Source organism: Silurus meridionalis, chromosome 17 (assembly GCF_014805685.1).
Source record: "Silurus meridionalis isolate SWU-2019-XX chromosome 17, ASM1480568v1, whole genome shotgun sequence".
NCBI classification, from domain to species: domain Eukaryota; kingdom Metazoa; phylum Chordata; class Actinopteri; order Siluriformes; family Siluridae; genus Silurus; species Silurus meridionalis.
Window position 1 is genome coordinate 16,856,105 of NC_060900.1, and position 25,842 is coordinate 16,881,946.

The 25,842-nt window shown below is 34.8% G+C and overlaps 4 protein-coding genes across 4 annotated transcripts; 1 reads left to right on the forward strand and 3 right to left on the reverse strand.

Moving 5' to 3' along the window:
• Positions 1-766: 766 nt before the first annotated feature.
• On the reverse strand, positions 767-3,520 carry LOC124400454 (pepsin A-like). Its single transcript, XM_046872305.1, has 9 exons — positions 3,460-3,520; positions 3,057-3,198; positions 2,782-2,899; positions 2,538-2,656; positions 2,099-2,298; positions 1,663-1,776; positions 1,316-1,460; positions 1,127-1,225; positions 767-992 (listed from the first exon to the last, which is right to left on the reverse strand). The coding sequence occupies exons 1-9, from the start codon at positions 3,510-3,512 to the stop codon at positions 849-851; spliced, it is 1,134 nt and encodes a 377-aa protein (XP_046728261.1). The 5' UTR covers positions 3,513-3,520; the 3' UTR covers positions 767-848.
• A 3,723-nt stretch (positions 3,521-7,243) lies between these two features.
• On the reverse strand, positions 7,244-10,231 carry LOC124400455 (pepsin A-like). Its single transcript, XM_046872307.1, has 9 exons — positions 10,157-10,231; positions 9,813-9,954; positions 9,605-9,722; positions 9,285-9,403; positions 8,734-8,933; positions 8,478-8,591; positions 7,979-8,123; positions 7,768-7,866; positions 7,244-7,582 (listed from the first exon to the last, which is right to left on the reverse strand). The coding sequence occupies exons 1-9, from the start codon at positions 10,207-10,209 to the stop codon at positions 7,457-7,459; spliced, it is 1,116 nt and encodes a 371-aa protein (XP_046728263.1). The 5' UTR covers positions 10,210-10,231; the 3' UTR covers positions 7,244-7,456.
• A 1,660-nt stretch (positions 10,232-11,891) lies between these two features.
• prok1 (prokineticin 1) lies at positions 11,892-14,247 on the reverse strand. Its single transcript, XM_046871955.1, has 3 exons — positions 13,986-14,247; positions 13,260-13,385; positions 11,892-12,503 (listed from the first exon to the last, which is right to left on the reverse strand). The coding sequence occupies exons 1-3, from the start codon at positions 14,055-14,057 to the stop codon at positions 12,384-12,386; spliced, it is 318 nt and encodes a 105-aa protein (XP_046727911.1). The 5' UTR covers positions 14,058-14,247; the 3' UTR covers positions 11,892-12,383.
• A 5,702-nt stretch (positions 14,248-19,949) lies between these two features.
• Positions 19,950-23,846, forward strand: lamtor5 (late endosomal/lysosomal adaptor, MAPK and MTOR activator 5). The gene is made up of 4 exons (XM_046870383.1): positions 19,950-20,106; positions 20,247-20,308; positions 22,184-22,301; positions 23,492-23,846. The coding sequence occupies exons 1-4, from the start codon at positions 20,072-20,074 to the stop codon at positions 23,550-23,552; spliced, it is 276 nt and encodes a 91-aa protein (XP_046726339.1). The 5' UTR covers positions 19,950-20,071; the 3' UTR covers positions 23,553-23,846.
• Positions 23,847-25,842: the final 1,996 nt, after the last annotated feature.

Genomic DNA, 25,842 nt, shown 5'->3' on the forward strand with positions numbered 1-25,842 from the left:
ATATATATATATATATATATATATATATATATATATATATATAAATATATATTTATTTATTTATAATTATTATTTATTTTTTCCTCCTAGTATTTTTCTAGTATTCACTTGTGTGTATGTGCGTTGCAATTTTTGCTTTTGCTCAAATTAAGTTTGATGATTTCTTAATATTTAATAAGTGCCCCCTTTTTTGCTCCAATAACGATCTAGTGACACCTGAATACATGCTTAAAGTTACAAATTTGCTTACAGTTGTTTAGGAAATTAGAAATAGTGCAGAATAGTGAATATTAAAATTATTAAATAATTTAATAAAATGTGCTTCCTTTGCTTAAAAAAAAATCTAATTCTAAAATCTGTTTAGTTCCAATTTTTGACAATCCCAGATTTTTTTTTTTTTATGTGGTCTCAGTCTTTTGTACCTTACTGTGTATGATCAATAAAGATAATATTATTCAAGAACAGGCACTTTTTTTCACTTTTAAACAAAGAAGGATAATAAACATGATAATGTGTCATGCTGGCAATTCAAGTAGCTAATCCAGTGTGGTAAAAAAGACATTTTTTCTCTCAGCTTCCTGCAAATTCATAATATGATATACTATACTGTACATCTTGACCTTAAAATGGACATTTTTTTACTCAATTCACCTGACCCTTATCTGCAGATGGATCCAGTTATTATCAATCTGCCTTGTCAATAAAATAATAAAGCAGTAACACAAACAGGTTGATTTGTAATGATAATATTTTTTATTTAATCGAGTATCACTTTAGTTAGGCTTTTGCATGTTTTCACATAAGACACACATACAGGTTTGTTATTGAATCCACAGTGTCGTTAGTTTTTAAGACAGTGAAGCCAGGCCAACAGTGTTATTTGCCCTGTTAAAGATGGTGTACCAATTTCTGATGAAAACATCACCCAAAATCCAGGAGAAGCTGCTTCCAAAGTCGCCACCTGAGAAACCTGTCATGCAGCCACTGTTGCCCTAGAAATAAAATAAAGTGGTTGAATTACTTATCTACATATTCATATATCTTTGTGTTCTGACTAAATTGGTAAAACACTTTTTGTACAGTTTCTCACACAGAGTATTTAAGTCAAAAAAAGAGGTGTACAGACCTGACTGACAAAGGAGGATGGAGGGAGGGAGAAGGCATAGCCATTCAAGGTGAAGGTAACTGAAGGCATGCTCTGGATACTGTTGCAGCTCACAACTGACTGCATTTAAAAAATGTAAATCGGTATTGTCAATAAATGCTGATTTTTTTTTTTTATTAGTTAGTATAGTTATACTGTACATCCACTCACATCTCCATATTGGTCTGTCTGGGCACCAAGATAGGCATTCAGGTTGCTAACATCACTGCTTGGTCCAATGATAAAGGAAGTTCCGGTATCGACAATAGCTTGACAACCACCATTACAAGCAACAACCTGTCCATTAATGGTAATGCTGCAAAAGACCAGTGCAACTTACTGATGATTTATTTTGTTGTGATTTAACAAAAGTTTTAATCAAAACCAAAATAAGCACAGGTAGTGTAGAGTAAAAATGAGAAGAACTGCACTGCCAAAGTACCAGACCTTGCAGGCTAAAGGACTTTATGGAAATATTATTTAAAATGAATCTAGGATTATAGCATGCTGCTATTTACCTGTCCATAGTGACCTGGTAGTAGCTCTCAGAGGAAAGAGGGATCCAGTAGATGCTGCCAGTGTAGTAGGAGGGGTCAATCTCTCCCAGTAACAACATGCTGCCCTGTTGCTCGCTACAATGTTGACACAGACCCAGTTCACGTTCTCAAAACAAACTTAGCCGTGCTTAAAACAACATAATTTTTTACAATTTGGTAGAAGTTTCAAAGAACTTTTCAAATGTTTTAAGGCTTTTACATTCACATTTACATTTGCGGCATTTAGCAGACGCCCTTGTCCAGAGCGACGTACAAAAGTTCTTTGAGTCTCTAGCACTGGTACGCTAGATTACTTAAGATAAATCAGACTACAACTTTTGATTTTTAACAAACAAACTTGGAAAGTGCTAATTTAGGAAGAGTTTTTTTTTTTTTTCAGGAAGAAGCTTTAGCATACTTGCTGCTTAGGTAGACTGAGAAGACGTCTTCGGCAACCAAGTTCTGACTCATCATGTTGTCAAAGACAGGAGTGGCACTATCAGAGGAAATGGCTTGGTAGGCCAGACCCATAATTCCATCCCATGTCATGGTCCCCATGAAGGGTGCTTCAGTCTCACTCAATCCAAAGATCTGATTTTGCACTGCTATTCCACCAACCTACAGCACAAAAGCTAAGGAGTCACTCACTGGTAACATAGCATTCTGTTATGGAGCATTGACTATAAGGAATTAGCCATTCTTGAAATGTTATTTAGTTTAATGTTCAGAAAGAGTTGAAAAGCAGGTAAAGAATGATAAACAATTCAATAAAAATTTCCGTATGATTTTTTTTTTTAAATGTTGTAAATAAATAAATAAATGTATAATATATATTAGAAAGAAACGGTTCTAACTACCGTCACAGTGTCATATCCCATGTAACCGGTCATGCTGCCTGTGCCATATTGAACAGAAATAGACTCATTGGTGCTCTGGAAAGTGCTGGACTGCTGTGGGTTGAACATATTGTGGCCCTCTAAAGAAAGAAAAAGGTGCAAGCTCTAGTTCTACACATTATGGACATGCATTTAATCTGACTCTATTAAGTAAGATGGATTTCATGAAGGGATTTTTAGATATTCTACAGTTTATAATACTCACGACAGGATTGGCTTGAACAATAGACAGATGGCACCCACAGATTAGACGAGCCAGTGTCCATAAGAATATTGAAGGACTGAGGAGGCGTTCCAATGCTGATCACACCATAGTAGCAAAGCTAAAAGGAACAAGAATAGAGGTATATCAAAGCATCTGTTTTTAGCGGATGTTGTATGAAATATATTTCATACGTAAAAGAAAAAGTATATTAATTTACAATATGCATATAAAATGTACTGTAAATCCTAATTAAAATGCGGGTCTGGTTAACATACATCAGCATCGTTGGTCATGGACTCCTGACCAGTCTGAACAAACTTAATCCAGGGGACATAAGGATTTTCCTTTCTGTATTCCTCCCATAGACCTTTCTCCTGCAGTCTCTGACGTGCAGTTTTGCCCTTGATCAGTGGCACCCTGTAACATAAATTATTATAAGATTAATCAGTTAAATATCAATTACTAAGCATAGTTAACAAAAGATAAGTGCTGCATTCATATATAATATCAATGCATGAGTAAAATGCATTATTGTCCTCATTAGTGACATATAAATGTAAAATTTAAGTGTCTTGTTATTTTAAATTATAGCACTAAATTCTGTCCTGACATTTATGTATAATACTTAATAAAAAAATACTAATACTAAATACTAATAAAAAAAAGGTCAAGTCTTACCGAATGCACTGTGAGAGTGCCACACACACACACAGGATCAGAAACTGTTTCATTTTTTCACTGAAGCCGGATGAAGTAAAACACAGAGAGAGCCCCAATGCTTTATATACAGCCTCTTTCCTTTACTTTTCCATATCAGACTGATAAAAGAATGATTAGGTGGGAATATCTTGGTGTATATCACTGGAAATGTTTTCATATGTGGGTTTTTTTTTTTCAGATTTTTTTTGGCTGTATCTTGAAACATCAAACCTTTTTTTCGTCAAGGTTACTGGCTCCTCTCCTAACTGTGGTAACTGAATACATAAAGATATAGATAAAAATAATGAAATATATCAAATGTTGATAACAGGTTTATATCTATATTTAGAAGCTATACAGCTAATAAAAATATTACAACAATTCAGAGGTATACATAAATACATTACCGTAACAATTGGTCTAGTAAAATGTGTTATATTTTAGATATTTATTACATACATGCTGATTATGTCAAAAAATTTGATTAATTAAACAATAAAGAATATTATATCTGCGTGTGGGGCAGTCGAGATATTAGATTCAAAATCTAATCTCTTTTAAACAATGATGTCTGGCCCAAAGTTTGTGTGATATTTTGTGTTATCGCAATTTTTTTCCATGCAAACACTGTGCCATGTTTGGATACCTGTGACTTTCTGTTCCAGACACAGATGAATTGTTTATAGTAATTCTGATAAGTAAGAGAATTATTCCATTGGAACTAAACTTAAAATATCCACCATCATTCCTTCAACTTCCAAAACTAAAGAAAATAATGATGTACACTTTTAATAGATACAAATTTATATAATAATTATAAACATAAAAAAATCGATTTGTTAATATGGGGAAAACCAAGAGAACTTATAGGCACTAAAAACAACGTTAGTGGGCCTTGGAGTCTATTCTACAAGCCTCTAAAAAAATGTAATAAACGGAAGAACACTTTTCTTCCGAAATATAATTCCCCAGTTATTAAAATATTGGTAGTGGAGAACGCTGTTTAACATGTCTGTCAAAAATGTCCTATAGGTGTTAATTTACTTAATTTTGATACTCATCACACCATTTAGTGAGCCCTGGTGCCCTGTGTATGATAGCATTATCATTTTGGAAGACAGTAAAATGAGTCCACTCACCTACCTGTCAAGAATATTGTAAAAGAAGCCTTGAATGACCATATGATACCCAAAACACACACACACATCTCTGTAGAACTCCACAATAAACATTTGCTTTCTATTTGTCTTTGTGATGAGAGGTTTATGTAATTCAGCCTGTAATATTATCTCTCTTCAATACAGTGTCACATGGAAACAACATTTCCCGCAGCTCCAGTACATCACATGCCTCAACATCACCCAGTGTGCAGTTTCACACTGAGGAGCAATAGAAGTACAGATCCCACTTCATGTGGAGTTTGGACATTGGACCTCCTTGAGTGTTTAAAGGCACTGGCATGGAGAAGCTGGTGTTGGATCTATGATGTTCGCAAATGTTGAGGTATTTATGAGTTGCTCGATAGCTCCTAGTTTTATAACCACAAATGATTGTAATAGACTGTAGAAAGAACATTACTCTGAATCTTATACTCCAGTGCTCATGTTAGTTCTCACTCTCCAGTGTTCTGTATTGTTTAAAGATTTATAATCACACTCTCGATGTCACCCAAATGAGGATGGGTTCCCCTTTTGAGTCTGGTTCCTCTCAAGGTTACTTCCTCATAACATCTAAGGGAGTTTTTCCTTGCCACAGTCGGGCATGGCTGCTCATCAGGGATAAATGCACACCATTCACCTTAACTTCTAAAATTCTTTAAAGCTGCTTTGAGACAATGTCTGTTTTGAAAAGCGCTATAGAAATAATCTTGACTTGACTTGACTTGACTTGACTTGACTTGACTTGACTAGTACATTTTTAACAAATCCCTCACAAAAGGTACACCAGAAAAATGGAACATACGTAACAAAGGTTGCATATGTGAACAAGGTCTGATCTTTGATAGATAAAATACATATAAAAAGCAGTGTGTTTCCAGTCCAAAGAAAATGTCTCTGTATGGTTTCATTCAAATTAAAAAGTAATTGCTTGAAATGCGAGTTAATCAATCCAAATGGGTTTGAAACATTTTTTTATTTTATTTCTGGTGATAAATAAGCACATACAGCTTTACTGTTTTTTGGGGACCTTTTAATAGCATTGGGGACCTTTTCAATAGCATAGAATAGAACAATTCAATAGCAATAGCTTTGTCCTGCTGTACAGTCTACATCTCTGTGGCTGCATCCATTCTGAAGGCTATATGCAGGTTATTTTCTTTTCTATTTTTCTGAACTTCTTGCTTACAACTTTTTTCCAGGTTTTGTATGGTTCGTTCATTCCTCCTGGCTGTCATCTGTGTCTCACTATGGGCTTGGGATTGAGTCCTTAAACAAATCTCTCATAGCAGTGTTTACAAGACATTTCTGCTACCCAATTTATCTTTTTAAAAACCACATTTTTCTTTATTTAGCCACATTTGCCACTGTTCCATGTGTGATGACAGAAAACACGTAATACTGTTTGTTTGTTTGTTTGATTTGGTTGCTTGGTGTAATCGAGAGCTGGGAAATGTTCCCACTCACTTGGTTAACAAATTACACAGACAGCGTACCTTTATAGTTTACATCTTGGAAGGGTGCAGCAAGTGTCCAATTGCAACACTAAAAAATTTGATAAAGCCCCAGTAATTATACAAACTTATTTTTATCCTTAACTCCAATTTTTTTTTTTTTGGAAAGTACAATTGGATTAGTGGTGTATTTAGAGGGTCATCGCAAATCAGGGTTGAAAACGAATACAGATAGAGAAGATGATGTGCAGGAGTTAGCTTCGATCGTACACCAATTAATATCTGAGAAATTACACCATATACATATATTTTCTGGATATTAGCTGCCCAGTAATAGAAATGAAAATTTGGAAGGGCAAGACCCCCATCCTGTTTAGTCCTTAAAGAATTAACCTTGTAATTCGTGGGGGTTTCCCAGCCCAGACATATGAGGATGTATTGGCATCCAATTTCCTAAAAAAAGATTTGGGGAGAAAAATGGGAACTGTCTGAAGCAGAAAAAGCATACGTGGTAGGATATTCATTCTAATTTAATCAATCCTGCCTACTAACTATAATGGAAGATTATTCCAATGTTGAAGATCAACTTTAATACGGTCCACTAATTTTGTACAATTTTCTTTATGCAATTACTTTTTATTTCTAATTTTATCCAATTTATGTCCTACGGACCAAGCAAACCTTCCCCAAAGCCCTCTGTGTGTGTATTTAGTCTGCCATGCATTATGCACAGCAAGGAAAGTCTACAAAGTGCATGGAACAAATAGAAACTCATAGGATTGTAGTCATGGAAATTATTATAAAATGTCATTTAGATTTATCTAATAAACTACATTTATTTGTATTTGAAATCATATAGCACTGTTTCACATTGTGTCTGTATGGGCAAATGCTTTGCGCATACTTTTAGTAACATGATTCAAACATGACTGTAAGTATATAAGTATATAAATATTTAGTACTTGAATAGTGTATTTGTTGTATTATGTATTGCCGTATTATAATGTTGTAAATTTGTATTATAATGTATACGTAATACATTTAGGTACATTTAATGTTCTGGATGTTTTATAATGAATTAAAAACAGACATGCACATTTTAACATATGTTCTTGGAATTCTGTATTTTATTTATTGTAGCATAGCCAAACATATTTTTTAAAATATTAACAGTTTTCTTACAGTCCTGTGTACATGCAAAAAAACACATGATCTACTTTGATTATATTTATAATTAAATGAAATACAGTGAAAGCCTATAAGCAATTAAACATTTCTATGCAACAATATATGCTTAACTGTTTTTACATTTCAAGTCTATTTGTCAATAAGTCAAACAGAAGTTGAAACATGACATGTTCTCTCTTAAGCAAGCCGAGCCAGACCAACACTGTTGGTCTGCCTATTAAAGATGGTGTAGTAGTTTCGGATGAAAACGTCACCCAGAATCCACAGGGAATCACCACTGCCACTCAAACCAACATTGCAATCCTAAAAGAGGGGGAAATTATATAGCAAATATGCCATGATTGGATTTGCATTCTTCTCGCATGTATTTTGGATCTGTGATTTATTTAATTCAATAAAATACTATTTCGAGTTAAAAAATTGTCCAACCATAACATTTAAAAAAATATGGATATGATTGCATGGAAGACAAGTTTGTCTAGGCTTACCTGTCGGACGTAGCTTGAAGCAGAAATAGTGAAGGTGTAGCCATTAAGAGTGAAAGTAATTGAAGGCATGTTTGGGATGTTGTTACAGTTCACAGAAGCCTAAAAGAAATGTGTGACAATGTTTCATTTTGTATATTGTAACGGTGTATTTACTCTTAAGGCAGAATTATACATTTGGCAAAGCTTTCATTACAATTAAACAGTAACTCACCTCTCCATATTGATCTACAGTGGCACCCACCCAGGAGTTAATATTGTTGATGTCTGCGGTTGGGCCAACGATAAAGGAAGTGCCAGTGTCAATAATAGCCTGGCATCCTCCAGAGCAGGCAACAACCTGACCATTGATAGTAACACTGCAAAGCATCAAAAACAACTGTTGTATGTGAAACACAAGGATAAGTGTAGGTTTAGAGATACTTATTTGCATTTGAATAGACTGCAACCTTTGTTATTAAGAAGGTGAAGTCTGTGCATTACTGCTCACTTAGTATTTATAATGTATAAATACAATAAAAGACAAACTGAATATTCTTGCAAGAAAAAGTTCTTAAAACAAGAACTTTAAGAAAATATTATTTATCCCAGCCACACCAGTAACTCTGACAAACCACACCACAGTGTAAATGCTGATATAAATAAATGATAGAATTTTGTAGACATTAAATGATTGGTCATGGTTCATTGATATGAATCTATAGCTTGCCCACCTCTCCATGGTGACCTGGTAATAGCTCTCAGAGGACAGAGGAATCCAGTAAATGTTTCCAGTGTAGTAGGAGGCATCAATCTCACCGAATAGGACCTCGCTGCCCTGTTGACTGCTGTAGGGTTTGGTTGAGGTAAACTGTCATTTTCAGACTTAAACTATAACAATGCAATGTTTTATGTCTGAAACTCAAACAACCCACATTACAAACCCTATTGCTTATTTAGTTGAAAAATTTGGAGACAAAAGAGACATACTTGCTGCTTAAGTAGACTGAGATCACATCCTGGGAGACTAAATTCTGACTCATCATGCTGTCAAAGACAGGAGTGGCCCCCTCAGCAGCAATGGATTGGTAGGCCAAACCCAGGATGCCATCTGCAGTCATGCTGGCCATGAAGGGAGCCTCAGACTCACTCAGTCCGAAGATCTGATTTTGCACTGCGATTCCACCAACCTTTAACACAAAAGCGTAGTAGTCATTCATTTATTTACAAGAGCTCATTCTGCTTATTAGTACCTAATATCTTTTCAACTACAGAAACTATCTGGATTTTAATTCATGTTAATGTCAAATGACAGTAAATACTTTATTTTAATGAATAACATTAGATTCAAAAGCATACACTAAGAAGGACAACTAATGCATTAAGTAACTGAATCTATGAAGTGCAAGGCTTAAACTTAGCATGGTTTAGTTGACAAAAAGTTGGATTCTTTTCCGTTTTCACCTCTGGACATGTCTTATGAACTGGCCTGTAAATAACTTCAGATCAATTAGATAAAATCAATAAGAGAGTCTGAATACCGTAACAGTGTCATAGCCCAAGTATCCGGTCATGCTGCCTGTGCCATACTGAATTGACAGAGCTTGGTTCCTGGTCTGGAAAGTGCTGGACTGTGTTGGGTTGAATTTATTGTGGTTCTCTAAGTGACAGAGATATCTGTTAGTGCTGTGAAAGTGCTGAGCTTACTGTGTGTTTGGTTATATAACCGAGTGTTCCAGTATTTCTATGAACTTATGGTTAAATAATTTGAGAATGTTTAGTACCTTTTACTTTTTGTTTTCCCTTTATTAAGCACCCATATGGCTTGTATTCATTGAGAGTCAACTCCAGTGATACTTACGGCAAGCCTGGCTTGAGCAATAGACAGAAGGCACCCACAGGTTGGCGGAGCCAGAATCAAAAATCACTTGGAAGGACTGAGGAGGAGTGCCAATGGAAATCACACCGTAATATGAGAGCTGAAATAGAGAGGAACAAGAATTGATGCACAACCTGAAAAGCCAGCATACTGCTCTTTGGACAAACTCTATATGTTTTGGTTAACTTACATCAGCATCATTGGTCATGGGCTCATTACCAATCTGTTGAAACTTGATCAATGGTTGGTAGGGATATAGCTTCCTGTACTCTTCCCACAGGCCTTGCTCTTGCAGTCTCTCACGTGCAGTCTTACCCTTAATTAGAGGCACCCTGACCGAACAGTTGCAGTGTTATTTCTAGTGCTCAAGATGTTTTCAACATTAATAACAAAACACAACTACCTTGTTACATAATACACAACAGGAATGAAAAGATATTTTAAATAACTAACTAAATAAATAACACTCATATCTATGTCTATTCCAGTAGCTACATCTGAAATGTTGTTTTAATCAAGATAGTTGGTGCTTACCTGATGCACTCTGCAAATGCCACTAAGGCACACAAGGCTACGATCAGCTTCATTGTCTTAATAGTGACTACAAGCTTTCACTCAAGCACATACTGCACATGCAGAGACTTCAGTCTTTATATACAGTCATATCATTTTTCTTATCATATACTTTTTATTTTATCAACCAGACGTTAAAACACATTCTGCCTAGAAAACCCCTTTGTCATTGACATAATTTCCTAGAAGTTTTTTATTATCTTATTATCTTGAATTTACAAACCTAACACCATACACTGATTTTTTTTTCCATGCTTTCTGAATATTCAAATATACATTCTTCTATCTATGTCTGATAAGTGTAATGAATGGTATCTAATGTTAATAATAGCACTTAAAGAATTTCCTAGGTCCATCATTCTAATATTATTATATTATTACAGATTTTTCATATTAAAAATGATCTTATTAAAAAAGAAAAATTATATATAAATATATAATAATATATAAATTATAAAATTGTGTGTGTGTGTGTGTGTGTGTGTGTGTGTGTGTGTGTGTGTGTGTGTGTGTGTGTGTGAATCATTTAAAATTGAGAAACTTAGATAAAATGAATTAATAAAAAATACAATTATTTAGTAATTGTTTAAGCAGGTTCAGTAGTACAAATAAAACATTTATAGATTTCAAACATAATGACAGCAAAATTATTCAACAAAAAAACCCACAACAGATGCCTGACTGTGAAGTTTTTCAGAATTATTTGTTTCATAATTTTATCATTGTTGTCACTAAGCAAGGACAATAATTTAAGAATAATATTATTAAGAATAATATTGATTAAATGGCAATTTAATTGAAAACAAATTATTTATGACCTATTGCCTATTTTCATTTCTTGTGAAAAGAAATAAAAAGAAATCATTTATTATGAGATACGTCATTGCTAAATAGTGAAGTTTAATACAATCCTTGCAGAAAAGGTTGAGCAGAAAATAAAAGAGCATATAGGGAGAAATTTATAGATTTTGCATTTATATCATCAATATTTTAATGTCTGTAAAGCTGCTTTCTGTCCTACAATCACTGTCTATTGTGTCTATTGTTAAAAGAACTACACAAGTAAAACTGAAGTAGTTGTATTGTAATTAAATCACCATACACAAACTGTCATTATATTTATACTTTATATAAATAAGAGAAACATATACTAATGTTATTTATTACATTTTAAACCCTTTCCACTGATTATATTGTTTATCTACTGCAAACATATAGAATGCCTACTGTTATGCCTCACTTGTGGTGGAGGACTTATCCAAAGTCAAATGGGACTTTATTATCTGCTAATCAAAATGAACTTAACTTCAAGGACAGAAAGAATTCACAGCAAAACAATTTGCAAATCCATTGTTTATTTCTATGAATACATAATTAATTTCTTGTTTTTAACCATCAGGAGTGTTTACTCTACGATTGGGCTGTTTTTCCCTTTCTGTGCTTTCTGGATATGTATATTGCTCTATTTATTAATAATGACATTATTGTATTGACAATTGTAAATACAATATATATACTGTATATATATTACATATAAATATTATTGTATTGACAATTATTAAATTATTATTGTCAATACAATAATGTATATATATATATATATATATATATATATATATATATATATATATATATATATATATATATATATATATATATTCAGTATGTATAATAGTTCCAGTGCAGTGAAAATCACATATTTACATATCAGTGAATTTGAAAGTAAAAAAGGACACAGAACCTTATAATTCCAAGGTTTAATTCTTAATTGAGTGCTTTGACAGGATACAAATATTTACAACAATATTTAGGTTAATCGAACATCTGGATTCACATTTCAGTCAGAAAGCATTTGAATAACACAGAGCACACTTTTTATTGAGAAATATATTTATTTGAAAATGTGCTCTGGGTGCTGTTTGTTATGCAAACTCAGACTGGGTTTCACTGCACATGGCTTCATTAGATGCCAGTGTAAACACTGTATGACATTGTGTTTCTCAAACACTTAAGGGTTTAAACTGCTATTTTGGAAAAATGATAAGAATGTTTTGTGCAAAGTGCATGAATGGGACAAACAAAAATCAGTGACTGTGGCACTTACTATTATCCTATCATTTCTAATTCTCAAGTACTCATTTCTCCTAGAGCACAGCCCTCTGTTTTTCTTTGTCTATAATATAGGCATTTAAAAATCTATACTTTTGTAATCTTTGGTACACCGATATCTGCTGTCAGCAAATCTGGTGCACACAAAGAGAGGCAGACAGGGGCAGGTGTGATGTTGCCTCTTTCCAGGGAATGGTACCTGTGAAGAGAGAAATGTATGCTATTAATGTTTTTTTTTTTAAATCCTAAGTATGATTTTCTCCTTACATGTCGGATATGTGATCACTCAAATATTCATGAATATATTCTCCTTACATGTATGATATTTGATCCAGCTGCTTGTATATAATAAATATAAGTCCAGTATAATATGCAATGATATTTTTCTTATTTAGATTAAAACAGATTACCAGTACATTGCTGTTGAAAAATATCTAGACAACCAGAATGCAAAGATTTTGATCTTAATTTATTTTATTTTATTTTATTTTAGTTTCTTTATTTCCTGTGTCTCTGATTCCCAGCTTAGCCACAACGGCAACACTGTCACTTGATCAATGTGGTGAACACAGTGCATGATGTATAACACAGATCTCTCTCGCAGCACCCAGTACCACTATCAGCTATGTTTGTCAGTAACTGCATTACAAGATGCCCTTTGAGCAAGCACTGCAAGTGGTAGTCCAATAACCCACAAACCAGATGGCTGAGAGTGAGATTTTTGGCTTGACATATCATATTTATCTTATCTTTTCATGTTATTACTATAATCCTTTACTCTGACACAGCAGCCTATTTAAGTCATGTATATCTTTTTTACTATATGACATACGCTGACAGGTTCCACAGACATATTCCTTTATATAATTGACACTATCCACCACAACAACCCATTAGATGTAGACATGTCATATGGATGTACAATGCAGCGCAGCAAGTAAAAAATAATATCTACCTTGTGGCTAAATGGATGACACTCGTCTCCCTCAAACCCCTCCGGTGTGCACATTCGTAGGCCCCTCAGCCACAGACTGACCGCACAGCACATCCCTATGCCGCACTGGACATCCCTATCACACGCCTGCCAGACACGAACACAAACACATGTGCACACACACACACACACACACATGCACGCACACACACACACACCGTTAGCATTTACTCATATTCACAGCCATGCAACTGCATTTTTTAGTCAATACTGTATACAATACAATAATATATAAATACAAAAATACTTGACTTTTTAGTAACATTTGCTTATTAGTTGCAAGGTTCTGCACCTCAATCTCACATACCTGGTTCTGGTCATGTATTTTTTAGCATGCAGTAGCTTTTCTACCCATCATGTTCTAATCAATCTTGGATTCGTAATGAAATCAGTTTTAAACATTAAGTCTTTATATTAAGGTTTTGTGTGTTTTATTTTTGTAATGAGATATTTTGTTAGTATTGTTTAGAATTACATTGGTAAAATTCAGCCAATAATTACTAATACACTTTTAAAGTTATTGAAAACATAAAAAAATTAAAGTTTTACTCTTAATCTCTTACATTCAAGAAATTAGTAAAATCTAAATAAAATCTAGAATTAGTTTATTTAAATGTATACTGTATACTGTAATGACATTTACTTTCTCTCAATCAGTACATTGATAAAAACTCTAGCTGTTCTTACCCCAGTGATTACAGCACATCTTCCGCCACTCAGAGACACAAGAAGCACTGAGAATAAGACGAGCAGGCTCATAGCAGCAACAGCAAGTTTTATAGCACCCTATACACACCCTATAGTTCTATCTACTCCTCACTGCACTTAAACAAGGTTTACAAAGCTTCGTCTGAGTATAGAGATGCTGAGGCTCCTGCCTTCACCGTGTCTTCTTTGCCTTCTTTCCTTTTTCCTTTTTTTCCTCAGCTTCTTTGCTCATAGATGCTCCAATAAGTTCTACAATGATATTCAGTCTTTCCTCTCTCTCTTTATTTCCCTTCACCATGGTGCAGCCCCCTCCCCTATCTTCGTAGGATTTTCGTCATCTTGCTCTATATGACGCTGACCGGTCGATGGCGATGCTATTTAGTAAATGATCCTTTAAAATATATATATATATATATATATATATATATATATATATATATATATATATATATATATATTGCAATACTTGTACTTGTACCTTTTTATTTTTTATGATATCAGCATAATTGACCTTAAATTCTTATTCATTGTGATGATCAATTGTGAATTATTTACTATGAGGAATAACTGTGAAATCAAATATTTCAACTACAATATGTCACCATTTCAACATTAAAAAACTATCTATATGTCTTATATGGGACAATGTAAATAAATTATCTAATGTTTATATTATCTGGGCATTAAAATGTATTACATGTGTCTAAGAGACCACCACGGATTTATACTATTAGTACCATGGGTTTTTTGTACAGTATGTGTTTTATTTTTAAGTAAACATTTCTTCGTACATCACATCAAATCTTTGGAGATGAGTCATCAAGTGGAGTGGGCTAGAAAAACTTTTTTTCCGTTTACATGATAGGATTCAGCTTGCAGGTAGATCACAACAAATTAATCATTTGTCACTGCTTTTGGGAATCATTAGCCTTCAGTGACACACTGATATGATTCATTTTGTCGTTCACTGACATTCTAAATTCGCACAACGAATTTCCATCAGGATAAGACAGTTAGTTCAGACACTTTCTTGACCACTGGCAGTTTTTTGTGTGGACTTATATGCTTTCTGGACAGTAAAAATAGAATTAAATCCAGATTAATCATGAGAAATCACTGTCTATCCATCATCTTTTTTAAAACAGGGCTACAGGGTTCATTGGCTTGACGTCTAACAGCTGCCATGCTAAATGTTTCAATCCATTTCTCAGCCAATTAGGGCCATGATGGGCAATTTGGGGGGTTGCGCTTAGGTCAGACTGTGCACTTTGATTTCTGACACTGAACTGACTTAGGTCATGTTATATGATTGCTATATGCTTTCTTGTGAACTTTGTTGTAAAGATTAGCAGCAAAATGCTTCATAGAGGACACTATTTATTTGACATATACAACATTTATTAAATACTACATCAGAGAGATAGACAGACAAAATGAAGACAGGCTCACCAATGCTCTATTTCTGCTTAGTGTCCTATGCATTGTAAACTGTGAATCAAATTTGTGTACAATTTACATTAAGATGCATTCAGCCGAGTCGTCTGTAAAGTGTTATATGTTTATAGTAACTAATTGTAAAATATTGGTACTTTGTTCTTACAATAATGTATTGCAATATACTAGTATGCCTGGTAACATGCTGTAATTGTAAAATAAAATATAATCTACTACATTAGCCTGACTTTTTTAGTCAGGATACAACTGCGCAGTTGAAGGTTAAGGGTCTTCCCCAAGGACCAAACCATGACAGCTTGGTAGTGCATGATCCTCTGATATGCACTGGTGGACATATTTAAAGAAGGATTTTGTTTTTTCTGTACTTAAGATGAGTATTTTCATTTGGAGAAGTTTTAACTTCACTTTGACTTAATGTGTAATATCTTTACACATTAAAACAGACTTTTTACTCCCCAACATTTCAGAAAACCCTAACCCTAGATGAAAAAATAAATTGGGTTAAATGAGAACCTGTCACAACACCTTACAATTGTAAACACAAGGATCTCACAATAGGTTCCACTGAGTAAGCGTACGTGTCTGGATTAAGAGAAAACTCTTTCCTTAAAGAGCGATAATGTGCAAGAGAATGAAACATTGTATAATTAATTTAAATAGGTCTCATATATCAGTATCTTTGTGGTTTGACAAAGGTTAAGCAGAATTGTACTTTTACTTTTACTTTTACTATATTTAAGCAGAGTATTTGTACTTTTACACAAGTACACGAATGGTACTGTATCCATCAATGTTAATAAAGCACAAAGACAATATGCTACCAATCTTCTTAATTAATTAGCACTGATTCATTCTCATCTATCAAAAAAATGTACTTTCATTTCAAAAAGGAATTGCAGTGCTCTACCTAAAGGAATCTTAATATAAACTCAAAGAGGAATGGTGTTTACCTGACATAGTGGATAATTAAATGGCACACAAATAATACAATCATTTTTAGATGTCAACACTAAGAGAGCCTTAAAACTACCTTTAATTATTAATTGGCAATTTGCCCAATAGTTTTAAAATAATAAAGTAGCCTTTTAGTGAAAAACAAGATAATATTAATATAAGTATGTTGTGGAGATTCTGCTGCAAGATTTAATCTTAGATGTTTAAACTTCCCAGACAGAGTAGGAACCTCCTTCATCACATTTAAATAGATAAGATAGTCAAATAAACATCCTAGCTCTTAAACACCCTTCTTCAATTCACTTCAAACTCTAACAATGGCAACTTAAAATGGTAAAGCAACTTTAAATACCCTGGGGTGGAGCAGAGTGCTTATGTTCATGAAGGCTGCATTTTCATCTCGCTGGCATTTTGAATTAGAGCTGGATAAATTAGGCCTATCTGCTGTGAGAGCGATATGTGTGAGGTATGACAGCCCTGAAGGTTGTGTGTGTCTGTTAAATACTGATTTAGGGCCAGTAGGCGCCTGAAAGTGCCATAGGTTAGTCAGCATGGCATCAAGGAACTGCAGTTAGGAAGATGTATGCCTCTGATCTACTGGCCACATAATTAAATTGCACAGTTTTGCCTGGTCAGCACAGCAGTCTGGCCCTTATCCTGCAGAACAGAGCAGATCACTGACACCGAGCTGGCTCCTTAGCTATAAACCAAAGTACAGTTCCGATGAGTGATGGAAACTTGCTTAAAATAAGTTTTTTATACCACCAATGTTTCAGTTGGAAACTTATCTGGAAACACCACTGCAAAAGACAATGAAACTTACAGTTAACCATATAATAATATAACAAACTTCATTAGCCAAGGTGCATGCTTAAGCTTAATGAGCAAAGACCATAGAAAACAAACATGATCATTTATTATTAACCTCCTTGTCTTTTTATTATTATTATTTAATGGATGGATGGATGGATGGATGGATGGATGGATGGATGGATGGATGGATGGATGGATGGATGGATGGATGGATAGATAGATAGATAGATAGATAGATAGATAGATAGATAGATAGATAGATAGATAGATAGATAGATAGATAGATAGATAGATAGATAGATAGATAGATAGATCGATCCCAGTTCACACCTTTAGCTAACTTGAGATATTTCGATGTCTCATAACAGATACCACTAAGGATTAGAGCTAGCTTGGTTTCTCAGAGACACTTGAAGCCAATAATAAGTATACAGTAATCCCCTGTTTATTTTTTATTTATTTAAAAAAAAAAAATGAAAACCATTTTTCTTGATTTTATAATTATTCATTATATTTTTTGTTCATAAGTTTTATTATTTTAACATAGAAATCCATAAAAACAATTCCCTATAAGGTTTTTGGTCTATCGTGCAATCCGCGAAAAAACAAATGCATTGCAGTTCCGCGATAAACAGGGGGCCCGAGATTTGAACAGTGGTAAAGCAGGGGATTACTGTATAACAACAATTTATAACACAATATACAAGTTATAAACTTTAAGCAGATGGTTTGAAGCTGTCCTCCACTCCCTCTCCAGCTGCTGGTTACACGAGTTGTAGAGGGAAGCAGGTTTATTGAGTTTACCACCAGTGTGTAAAGCCTGAATGAATTACATTTCCATGAGCAAAAGATCCAAACATCCAATCAAAGAATCACCACTGTTTTCCAACCAACTTCAGATCACCATTGTTTCCCACTGACCAATTACTGATCATATTTGTTTTTGTATGATCAATCACACATATCAATTTATTATAGCAATGTTCACCACTGCTTCCTAATGTCCAATCACTGATCACCTTGTATCTCAATGACCATTGTTTACCTTTGTTTATCCCACTCTGTTTGTTTTTTCGTTACAAGCACTATTTTTTATCTATGTTACATTAAAAAGTAATAAAATGGATTTTTTGTTTTATTATTCACTACATTACATATACAGCTTTTGCCCTTATCCAGAGTGACTTACAGTTATCTCATTTATACAACTGAGCAGTTGAGGATTAAGAGCCTTGAAGGGGTTTGCAAAATACCAGCAGTGATATCGGGATTTGAACTCACAACCTTCTGATTAGACAATCTGATCTGACAACGGTTCTTGAAATTGCTGTAGCCTTTCAAGCTAATTGAGCTTGCGAGAAATGTTCAATGAAGCCCACATACACCAGTGCACACTTACCCTGGGATAAATGGCACTTATGCTCTGTTAAATGCAAAGCTACAAATAGTTGTGGCAAAGTCAAGGTTCAAATTTGAATTATTCATCTATTTACATGATACTTCTTTTTGTTGCACCACTAATTATAAAACAAATCTAGTTAAAATACTTTTGAGAGCTCGTGTAGAAATAGGTCAGAATGCTCTTTCTTGATTTATGCATAAAGTATTTCTATTGTAAAGTGACATAACATTTAGTTGCATATAAAAATATACCAAGATCTCCAAAAGACTTGCTGTTAATTTGTGAGGTGAAAATTATTATTAATTATTAGAAATAAGAATTTGAGATCCACACTGGGTTTAACACTGTGCTTTATATGCTTTATATTAGATATGTTTGAATGTTGTCAGGCATATATGAGACAAAAGTAAAATCAACCTACAACTGTGGTCTTTTTAATATACTGTATAAAAGTACAGAATGTGGTTTGATAAAGAGCTCCCACAGGCTGTCAAGAATGATGTCAAAGGCATTCCTGTCTTTTGAGAGCTGCTGTGCCCCTAAAAGGATCCATTTATAAAACACAAACACAAAGGAGTTTGACCATGGTTTTGTCACTGAGCAGAATAACAAGCAGTACAGATTTTTGATAAGAACATATAGCCTTTTAAGAGTGCATGTTGAGAGGACCTGATCTTTTCATAGTGCTATAGTCAGTGACCAGGTGTCATCTGATAGACTATCCACATTCAGTTGCCAGTTCCCCAGGGGTCACACTGAAAATAGTGAATAAAACGTGAATTTAGTTCTTTTAAACAGTATTGGCTTAACGGTTGGGGCTCTGGCCAGGTGATTGAAAACTTGTCCCATTGGGCCCTTGAGCATGGCTCTTAGCCTTCATCAACTCAATATCCTCCATTATAAATCCTTTTGTATAATTGCTTCGGCTAAATAAGTTGGATAATAAAACCCCAAACGTTTTTTATTGCCTTCGAAACTTGGCACCCAAATGAATTAAATCCAAGAATAAATAATATTTGGAAATATATATTGGCCCTGGTCTGTCTCTTAATAATAAAAAAAGTGCTTCGGTTGCTTTGTTGTTTACTGGCTTTGACAGAAGAAAGTTTTACAGACTCATACAAATGTAGTTATTATTTTTTTCCATGTATTACCAACTGGTATCATGAATTTCTGCAACAGTTGTTAAAATTGCTATCAAAACAAGGACAATATTTATTACTCTGAACACAACGCAAGCGTCGTAGAAAAATAAGTTAGTGTTATTACGCCGTAATTGCACTAGATGGCGCCGCTCGGTTGACGCGGCCTCAAAGAATCACGTGATTCAAGATCACCTGACTCTTATCCAGGAAGCCATTCAAGAGCGTTTATCCCTTAGCTGATTTATGCACTCTTCTTGAAGTTTATTTGTAAATAAACATTTGGTGTACTTGTTTCAATGGAGGCGACACTGGAGCAACACCTCGACGATACGTAAGCGTGTATTTTTGTCACCTGCGTTATTAAATGTGGATGTTATTTTCGTAATGCTTAATGGAGTAATGAAGTTGCTGTGGAAGGTTTGCTTTATTAAGCATCTATTTAAAAAAAAAAATCATTGTATTTTATCCTAGAATGAAAAACCCTGCGATTGTTGGAGTTTTGTGTACAGACGCCCAAGGTCACAATCTTGGATGTAAGTATTCATCACAAACATCATATCACAACAGTATAAATGTAGCAGGCTAAACTTAAATACTCGAGTCTAAACTGTCCAAACCTCTGGCACATACACTGGAAAACAATCAGTGGTGGGCCTTCAGTGCCAGTAAGGTCTTCTCTGCTGGCCTACACTCATCACTGACTTAATGTAATATCATTTTGTTCATGAATATGTATACAATTATTCCCAGTAGTCTATTCTATTAATTTCATAGCACTTCTCTTCCTGTTGATGCTACAATGACCATCTGTTCACCACATCTTATATAGCTGGTGTCAAAATCTGCCATGATTTCTTAAAAATGAACACTGTAAAGTTCATGCTGCTTAAAAGCTGTTGCTTAAACCAGTCAGATTTCGACTCGGCCGCTCCGAGGCCATCTAGCAGGCGTCCGATCACGTCAGCATTTTCATATCCTTTGATAGGATGGTCAGAGAACACACTATTTGGAGCTCGCAAACTGTAGTATACTGCACAAGCTCCATATATTCATGTGGATTTATTATCTGTTTTATCATTCCACGATGGCTGACAAAGGAGAGGAAATTGATTTGATCACAGATATACTTACAAGGACATTTACACGATGGAAAATCTGGACATCGTGAGGAAAGGTCAGCCGAAACAGTTTAAGAACCATTTATGTTCTTTCGTTTTCTTTCCTGTAGCATTTGCAAAAAACACACAAATTGCCTTCATTTTAAATCTCCTGAAAAACCATAATGCACAGAAGAGAATGCACAAAAATGCACACGATACCTGGCTGCAGTGAAAGAAGACTTGTTGAATTGTGCTTATTGGATTTCTTGCTTTTAGTAATTGCATTCAGCCCTGAGCTACTTGTCTATGATGCAACACTGTTCTACTCTGTTTCTGTATAATATTGATGATTTCTATAGCCATTATAATGATGGTATTAAGAGGTGGAATGGTTCAAGTAGTTCAAGTAAGACGCCACTGGTGCCACTGGTACATAAATAAACTGATTGATTCTCTTTCTCAGTAGCGTATCCTAGTGACAGACTGCATGATCATCATCAACATCTGCATTTAAATAGATTTTAGTTAGTATCAGTATGTTTTGCTATTAGTACTAGGGTTAGTGAACAAGCATATGGGGAAAACAACTATTTGCTGCTGTAGAAATACACTTATGAATTAAATATAATTCAGGGCACACACAGAACCCAATCATTGCTCTGGTTTCTATAACTGTGACATTATAATGATGATATTAGGAGTTGGGTTGATGATGATGATAGGAGTTTAGGTATGACACCACTGAAGGCCTAAGTGTGAAATGCATGACCTACCATTGGAAGCAATATAGTGACACTTACTACATCTGACCAGTGTGGGATGAAGTGCACTATTTCTTTATTTGAGTAAAATCCTCTGTTTAAATATTACTCCAGTAAAAGTTCTGCGTTTATACTTCTGCTTGTGTAAAACTACAAATGTTCCTAGTTATGTAACAAAAGTAAAAGTACTGATCTCTGAGTATAAAATGATGTAATTCGATATTCCATTCGTCTGTGCATTATACTTTTTTTGAATTGTTACAGACACACAATGAGAGTGCCCTTACTTAGTGAAAACTCTTTTCATTTAACACAATTGTTTTTCCTTTGCAGTACCGAGGAACAGCATTTTATTTATATTACAAATGTACAGAAATGAAATAACTATTATGCAATACACAATTACATGCGAAACATGGAATCTTTCTTTTAAGTAAAATACGAATGGATGGATGTAAGTACACCAAACAAGTTTCTAGTAGAAACAGAGTTGCTCTCGAATTCTACTCAGCAGTGTAGAATGACATGGAGTTTTGTGTTTCTGCAGGCCGTGGTTCCCTTTCTGATGAGCATGGTGGAGTTGTGTCTGTTCTGGCCAAACAGGCTGCCTCTCTAACCAAAGATCCAACAGACACCCCTACTGTGTGTCTTGAATCTGATTCAGGGTAAGATGCTAATTGTATACATAATATAACCAAAAATATGTGAACACCCTTAATTACTGAATTCATGTGTCTCAGCCAAAACCACTGCAGTTGATGGGTTCCACTGAAGAGCTCAGTCACTGAAAATGTGGCACCTTTGTAGTATGCATCCTTTGCCATAGGTCTGTTTGTGAGACTTTTATTCTGCCAGATCTGGTTAATAAAATAGAATCTAGAAGCAACAATAGCTCAGAAACGTACCCTTTTAAACAACACTTTTAAAAATCACCACTCCTTTATTTCAACACTTGCGTCACTTACTAGTTATAAAATAAAGCTGATCCTTAAGGCAGCATCAGCCCAAGAAGTGTGCATTAGGAGTTCCAGTGGCCTGTACAGAGCCCTGACCCCAATATCATGGAACATGATGAATTGGAATGTCAGTTGTGTTCCAGGTCCTTGGTTAGGGTCAGGGCTCTTCCACAGCAACATGGACTTAATTTTGTGCACTGGGACATTGTCATGCTGGAACAAGTTTGGGTTCTTTAGCATATAAAGGCATTCTAGGCAATTGTGTGCTTCAAACTTAAGCACGTGTTTGGGGAAAGAGCTGTATGGGTGTGAAGGTCAGGTTTCGGCCTTGTAGTGTAACATCTGAGACTCTGTAAATGCTAATCATTTTTATTTAGAACAATTTATCATATTGAAAGTAAAAAAAAATGTTGCTAAAAAAACACATTTTAGTGACTTTTTTTAAAATTAAAACACCGATAAACATAACCCTGCGCTTTGCCTGTACCTGTAATATATTCCTATAAAACTATATTTCAATAATCAATTTGAAAACGTGTGAATTTCTTCAGATGTACAGTACATATTTCTGTTGGCTGTAGTATCGGGTTCCATCATAAGAGTTTTCATCATGTTCTACTACAGATTCCACATTTGGATATAAAGAGACTGGCCCATGCTGTATATGCCAACTGTACTTGAATTGCATACATTGCTCCCATTTGGTAACTTGATATTAATGCATGTGGGAGTAACCACATGAGAGTTTGCTGATGTTCTGAAATCACAGTAGACATTAATATTAATATCATCTTTGAGTGACACCTCATGAGTGTGTCAGGTTTTTTCTTTATGATAATAAAATGACACTACTTGCTTGATTCACAGTAATAATACAATCATTGCATCTGTGTTTGCAGGAATGTGCTGGTGAGGACACACGGGACAATTACAGTAGCTGTGCACAAGATTGTGACATAGAGTCACTGGGTGCATGCTCCATCATCACACACACAAAGTTTCGTTTAATGTACAGAAACCTGGCTGAAATACATTGATACTTATTTGTTTTGGATTACAAAAGGACTCCTGTTCATCTGATAACTGTTATGCGTTGCCTTTTGCTTATAATGGCTCATATTCATAGCCTCTATTCACTGATCGAGTTTTTTTCTTGTTGTTTTACAACTTTATACAAATCAGTGCTTCCTGGTGTAACTCTACATTACAGATTTTGCCAATAAATTTTGCTGTGAATAAATTATTTAATACTCATTTGATGTCTGACGTCTTGTCATATTTAATACATGTATAATACTGTATATAGGTTTATTTAAAAAAAATCACTTTTTTTTTTCCTTTACTACTTTTGAGAAGTATGAAATTTGTGTGAGGGGAAGTGTAATATCTGAAAAAATAAAATAACAATTTGTTTTATTACAGTCCTCTTTGCCAACCAAAACACCTATGTCATAGATCCCTATATTTTCCATCACTTGAAAAATAGGTTGTCTTAAACAGATGCTTGTTTTAAGTTGTTTAACACATTTAGATCAGGAATTGAAATATGAAAATCTGATACAAGTTTCAAATTTCAATATTTTATTCACAATACAACATAGATGACATATCAAATGTTTAAACTGAACATTTTTAAGGGAAAAATAAGTTGATTTTAAATTTCATGGCATTAACACATCTCAAAAAAGTTGGGACAAGGCCATGTTTACCACTGTGTGGCATCCCCTCTTCCTTTTTATAACAGTCTTCAAACGTCTGGGGACTGAGGAGACAACTTGCTCAAGTTTAGGAATAGGAATGTTGTCCCATTCTTGTCTAATACAGGCTTCTAGTTGCTCAACTGTCTTAGGTCTTTTTTGTCGCATCTTCCTCTTTATGATGCACCAAATGTTTTCTATGGGTGAAAGATCTGGACTGCAGGTTGGCCATTTCAGTACCCAGATCCTTCTTCTACACAGCCATGATGTTGTAATTGATGCAGTGTGTGGTCTGGCATTGTCATGTTGGAAAATGCAAGGTCTTCCCTGAAAGAGACGATGTCTGGATGGGAGCATATGTTGTTCTAGAACTCGGATATACCTTTCAGCATTGATGGTGCCTTTCCAGATGTGTAAGCTGCCCATGCCACACGCACTAAAGCAACCCCATACCATCAGAGATGCAGGCTTCTGAACTGAGCGCTGATAACAACTTGGGTTGTCCTTATCCTCTATAGTCCGGATGACATGGCGTCCCAGTTTTCCAAAAAGAACTTCAAATTTTGATTCGTCTGACCACAGAACAGTTTTCCACTTTGCCACAGTCCATTTTAAATGAGCCTTGGCTCAGAGAAAACGCCTGCGCTTCTGGATCATGTTTGGATATGGCTTCTATTTTGACCTATAGAGTTTTAGCCGGTGAATGGCACGGTGGATTGTGTACAGTAGCATTCCTGTATGTGATGCAGTGCCGTCTAAGGGCCTGAAGATCACGGGCATCCAGTCTGGTTTTCCGTCCTTGACCCTTACGCACAGAGATTGTTCCAGATTCTCTGAATCTTTGGATGATATTATGCATCGTAGATGATGATAACTTCAAACTCTTTGCAATTTTTCTCTGAGAAACTCCTTTCTGATATTGCTCCACTATTTTTCACCGCAGCATTGAGGGAATTGGTGATTCTCTGCACATCTTGACTCCTGAGACACTCTGAGAGGCTCTTTTTATACCCAATCATGTTGCCAATTGACCTAATAAGTTGCAAATTGGTCCTCCAGCTGTTCCTTATATATACATTTAACTTTTCCAGCCTCTTATTGCTACCTGTCCCAACTTTTTTGGAATGTGTAGCTCTCATGAAATCCAAAATAAACCAATATTTGGCATGACATTTGGAAATGTCTCACTTTCAACATTTGATATGTTATCTATGTTCTATTGTGAATAAAATATAAGTTTATGAGACTTGTAAATTATTGCATTCCTTTTTTATTTACAATTTGTACAGTGTCCCAACTTTTTTGGAATCGGGTTTGTAGTACCAACATTATGACTTTGTTGCAAAGCTGTTGGCAATTACAGTATGGAGGCATTTACTGTAAAATGCAATGGGATATTACAGGTAAATTTTTGCTTTTTCTCTCCGTCATTCATTTTTAATACCTCAAGATTGCAAGGGTCTTTTTGAATGTTTTCAAAAATCTTTTAATTGTGTTTAGTTCAAGACCTTCTTGAGACATTATGACTTTAACTAACACAAGTTTTTTTCTTT

Bases quoted from the DNA above. Each gene is read 5' to 3' on its own strand.
- LOC124400454 (XM_046872305.1), bottom strand. From the start codon at position 3,512: ATGAAACAGTTTCTGATCCTGTGTGTGTGTGTGGCACTCTCACAGTGC. The intron at 2,657-2,781 runs GTGAGTATTATA...TTCTTTCTTTAG, and splicing joins TTGTTCAAGCCAATCCTGTC to AGGGCCACAATATGTTCAAC. The intron at 2,299-2,537 runs GTAGTTAGAACC...TTTGTGCTGTAG, and splicing joins TGGGATATGACACTGTGACG to GTTGGTGGAATAGCAGTGCA.
- LOC124400455 (XM_046872307.1), bottom strand. From the start codon at position 10,209: ATGAAGCTGATCGTAGCCTTGTGTGCCTTAGTGGCATTTGCAGAGTGC. The intron at 8,124-8,477 runs GTGGGCAAGCTA...GATGCTTTGCAG, and splicing joins TACCAGGTCACCATGGAGAG to TGTTACTATCAATGGTCAGG. The intron at 7,867-7,978 runs GTGAGTTACTGT...CATTTCTTTTAG, and splicing joins CTGTAGATCAATATGGAGAG to GCTTCTGTGAACTGTAACAA.
- prok1 (XM_046871955.1), bottom strand. From the start codon at position 14,057: ATGAGCCTGCTCGTCTTATTCTCAGTGCTTCTTGTGTCTCTGAGTGGC. The intron at 13,386-13,985 runs GTAAGAACAGCT...CGTGTCTGGCAG, and splicing joins GATGTGCTGTAATCACTGGG to GCGTGTGATAGGGATGTCCA. The intron at 12,504-13,259 runs GTAGATATTATT...CTCTCTTCACAG, and splicing joins GTCATCCATTTAGCCACAAG to GTACCATTCCCTGGAAAGAG.
- lamtor5 (XM_046870383.1), top strand. From the start codon at position 20,072: ATGGAGGCGACACTGGAGCAACACCTCGACGATAC. The intron at 20,107-20,246 runs GTAAGCGTGTAT...ATTTTATCCTAG, and splicing joins GAGCAACACCTCGACGATAC to AATGAAAAACCCTGCGATTG. The intron at 20,309-22,183 runs GTAAGTATTCAT...GTGTTTCTGCAG, and splicing joins CCAAGGTCACAATCTTGGAT to GCCGTGGTTCCCTTTCTGAT.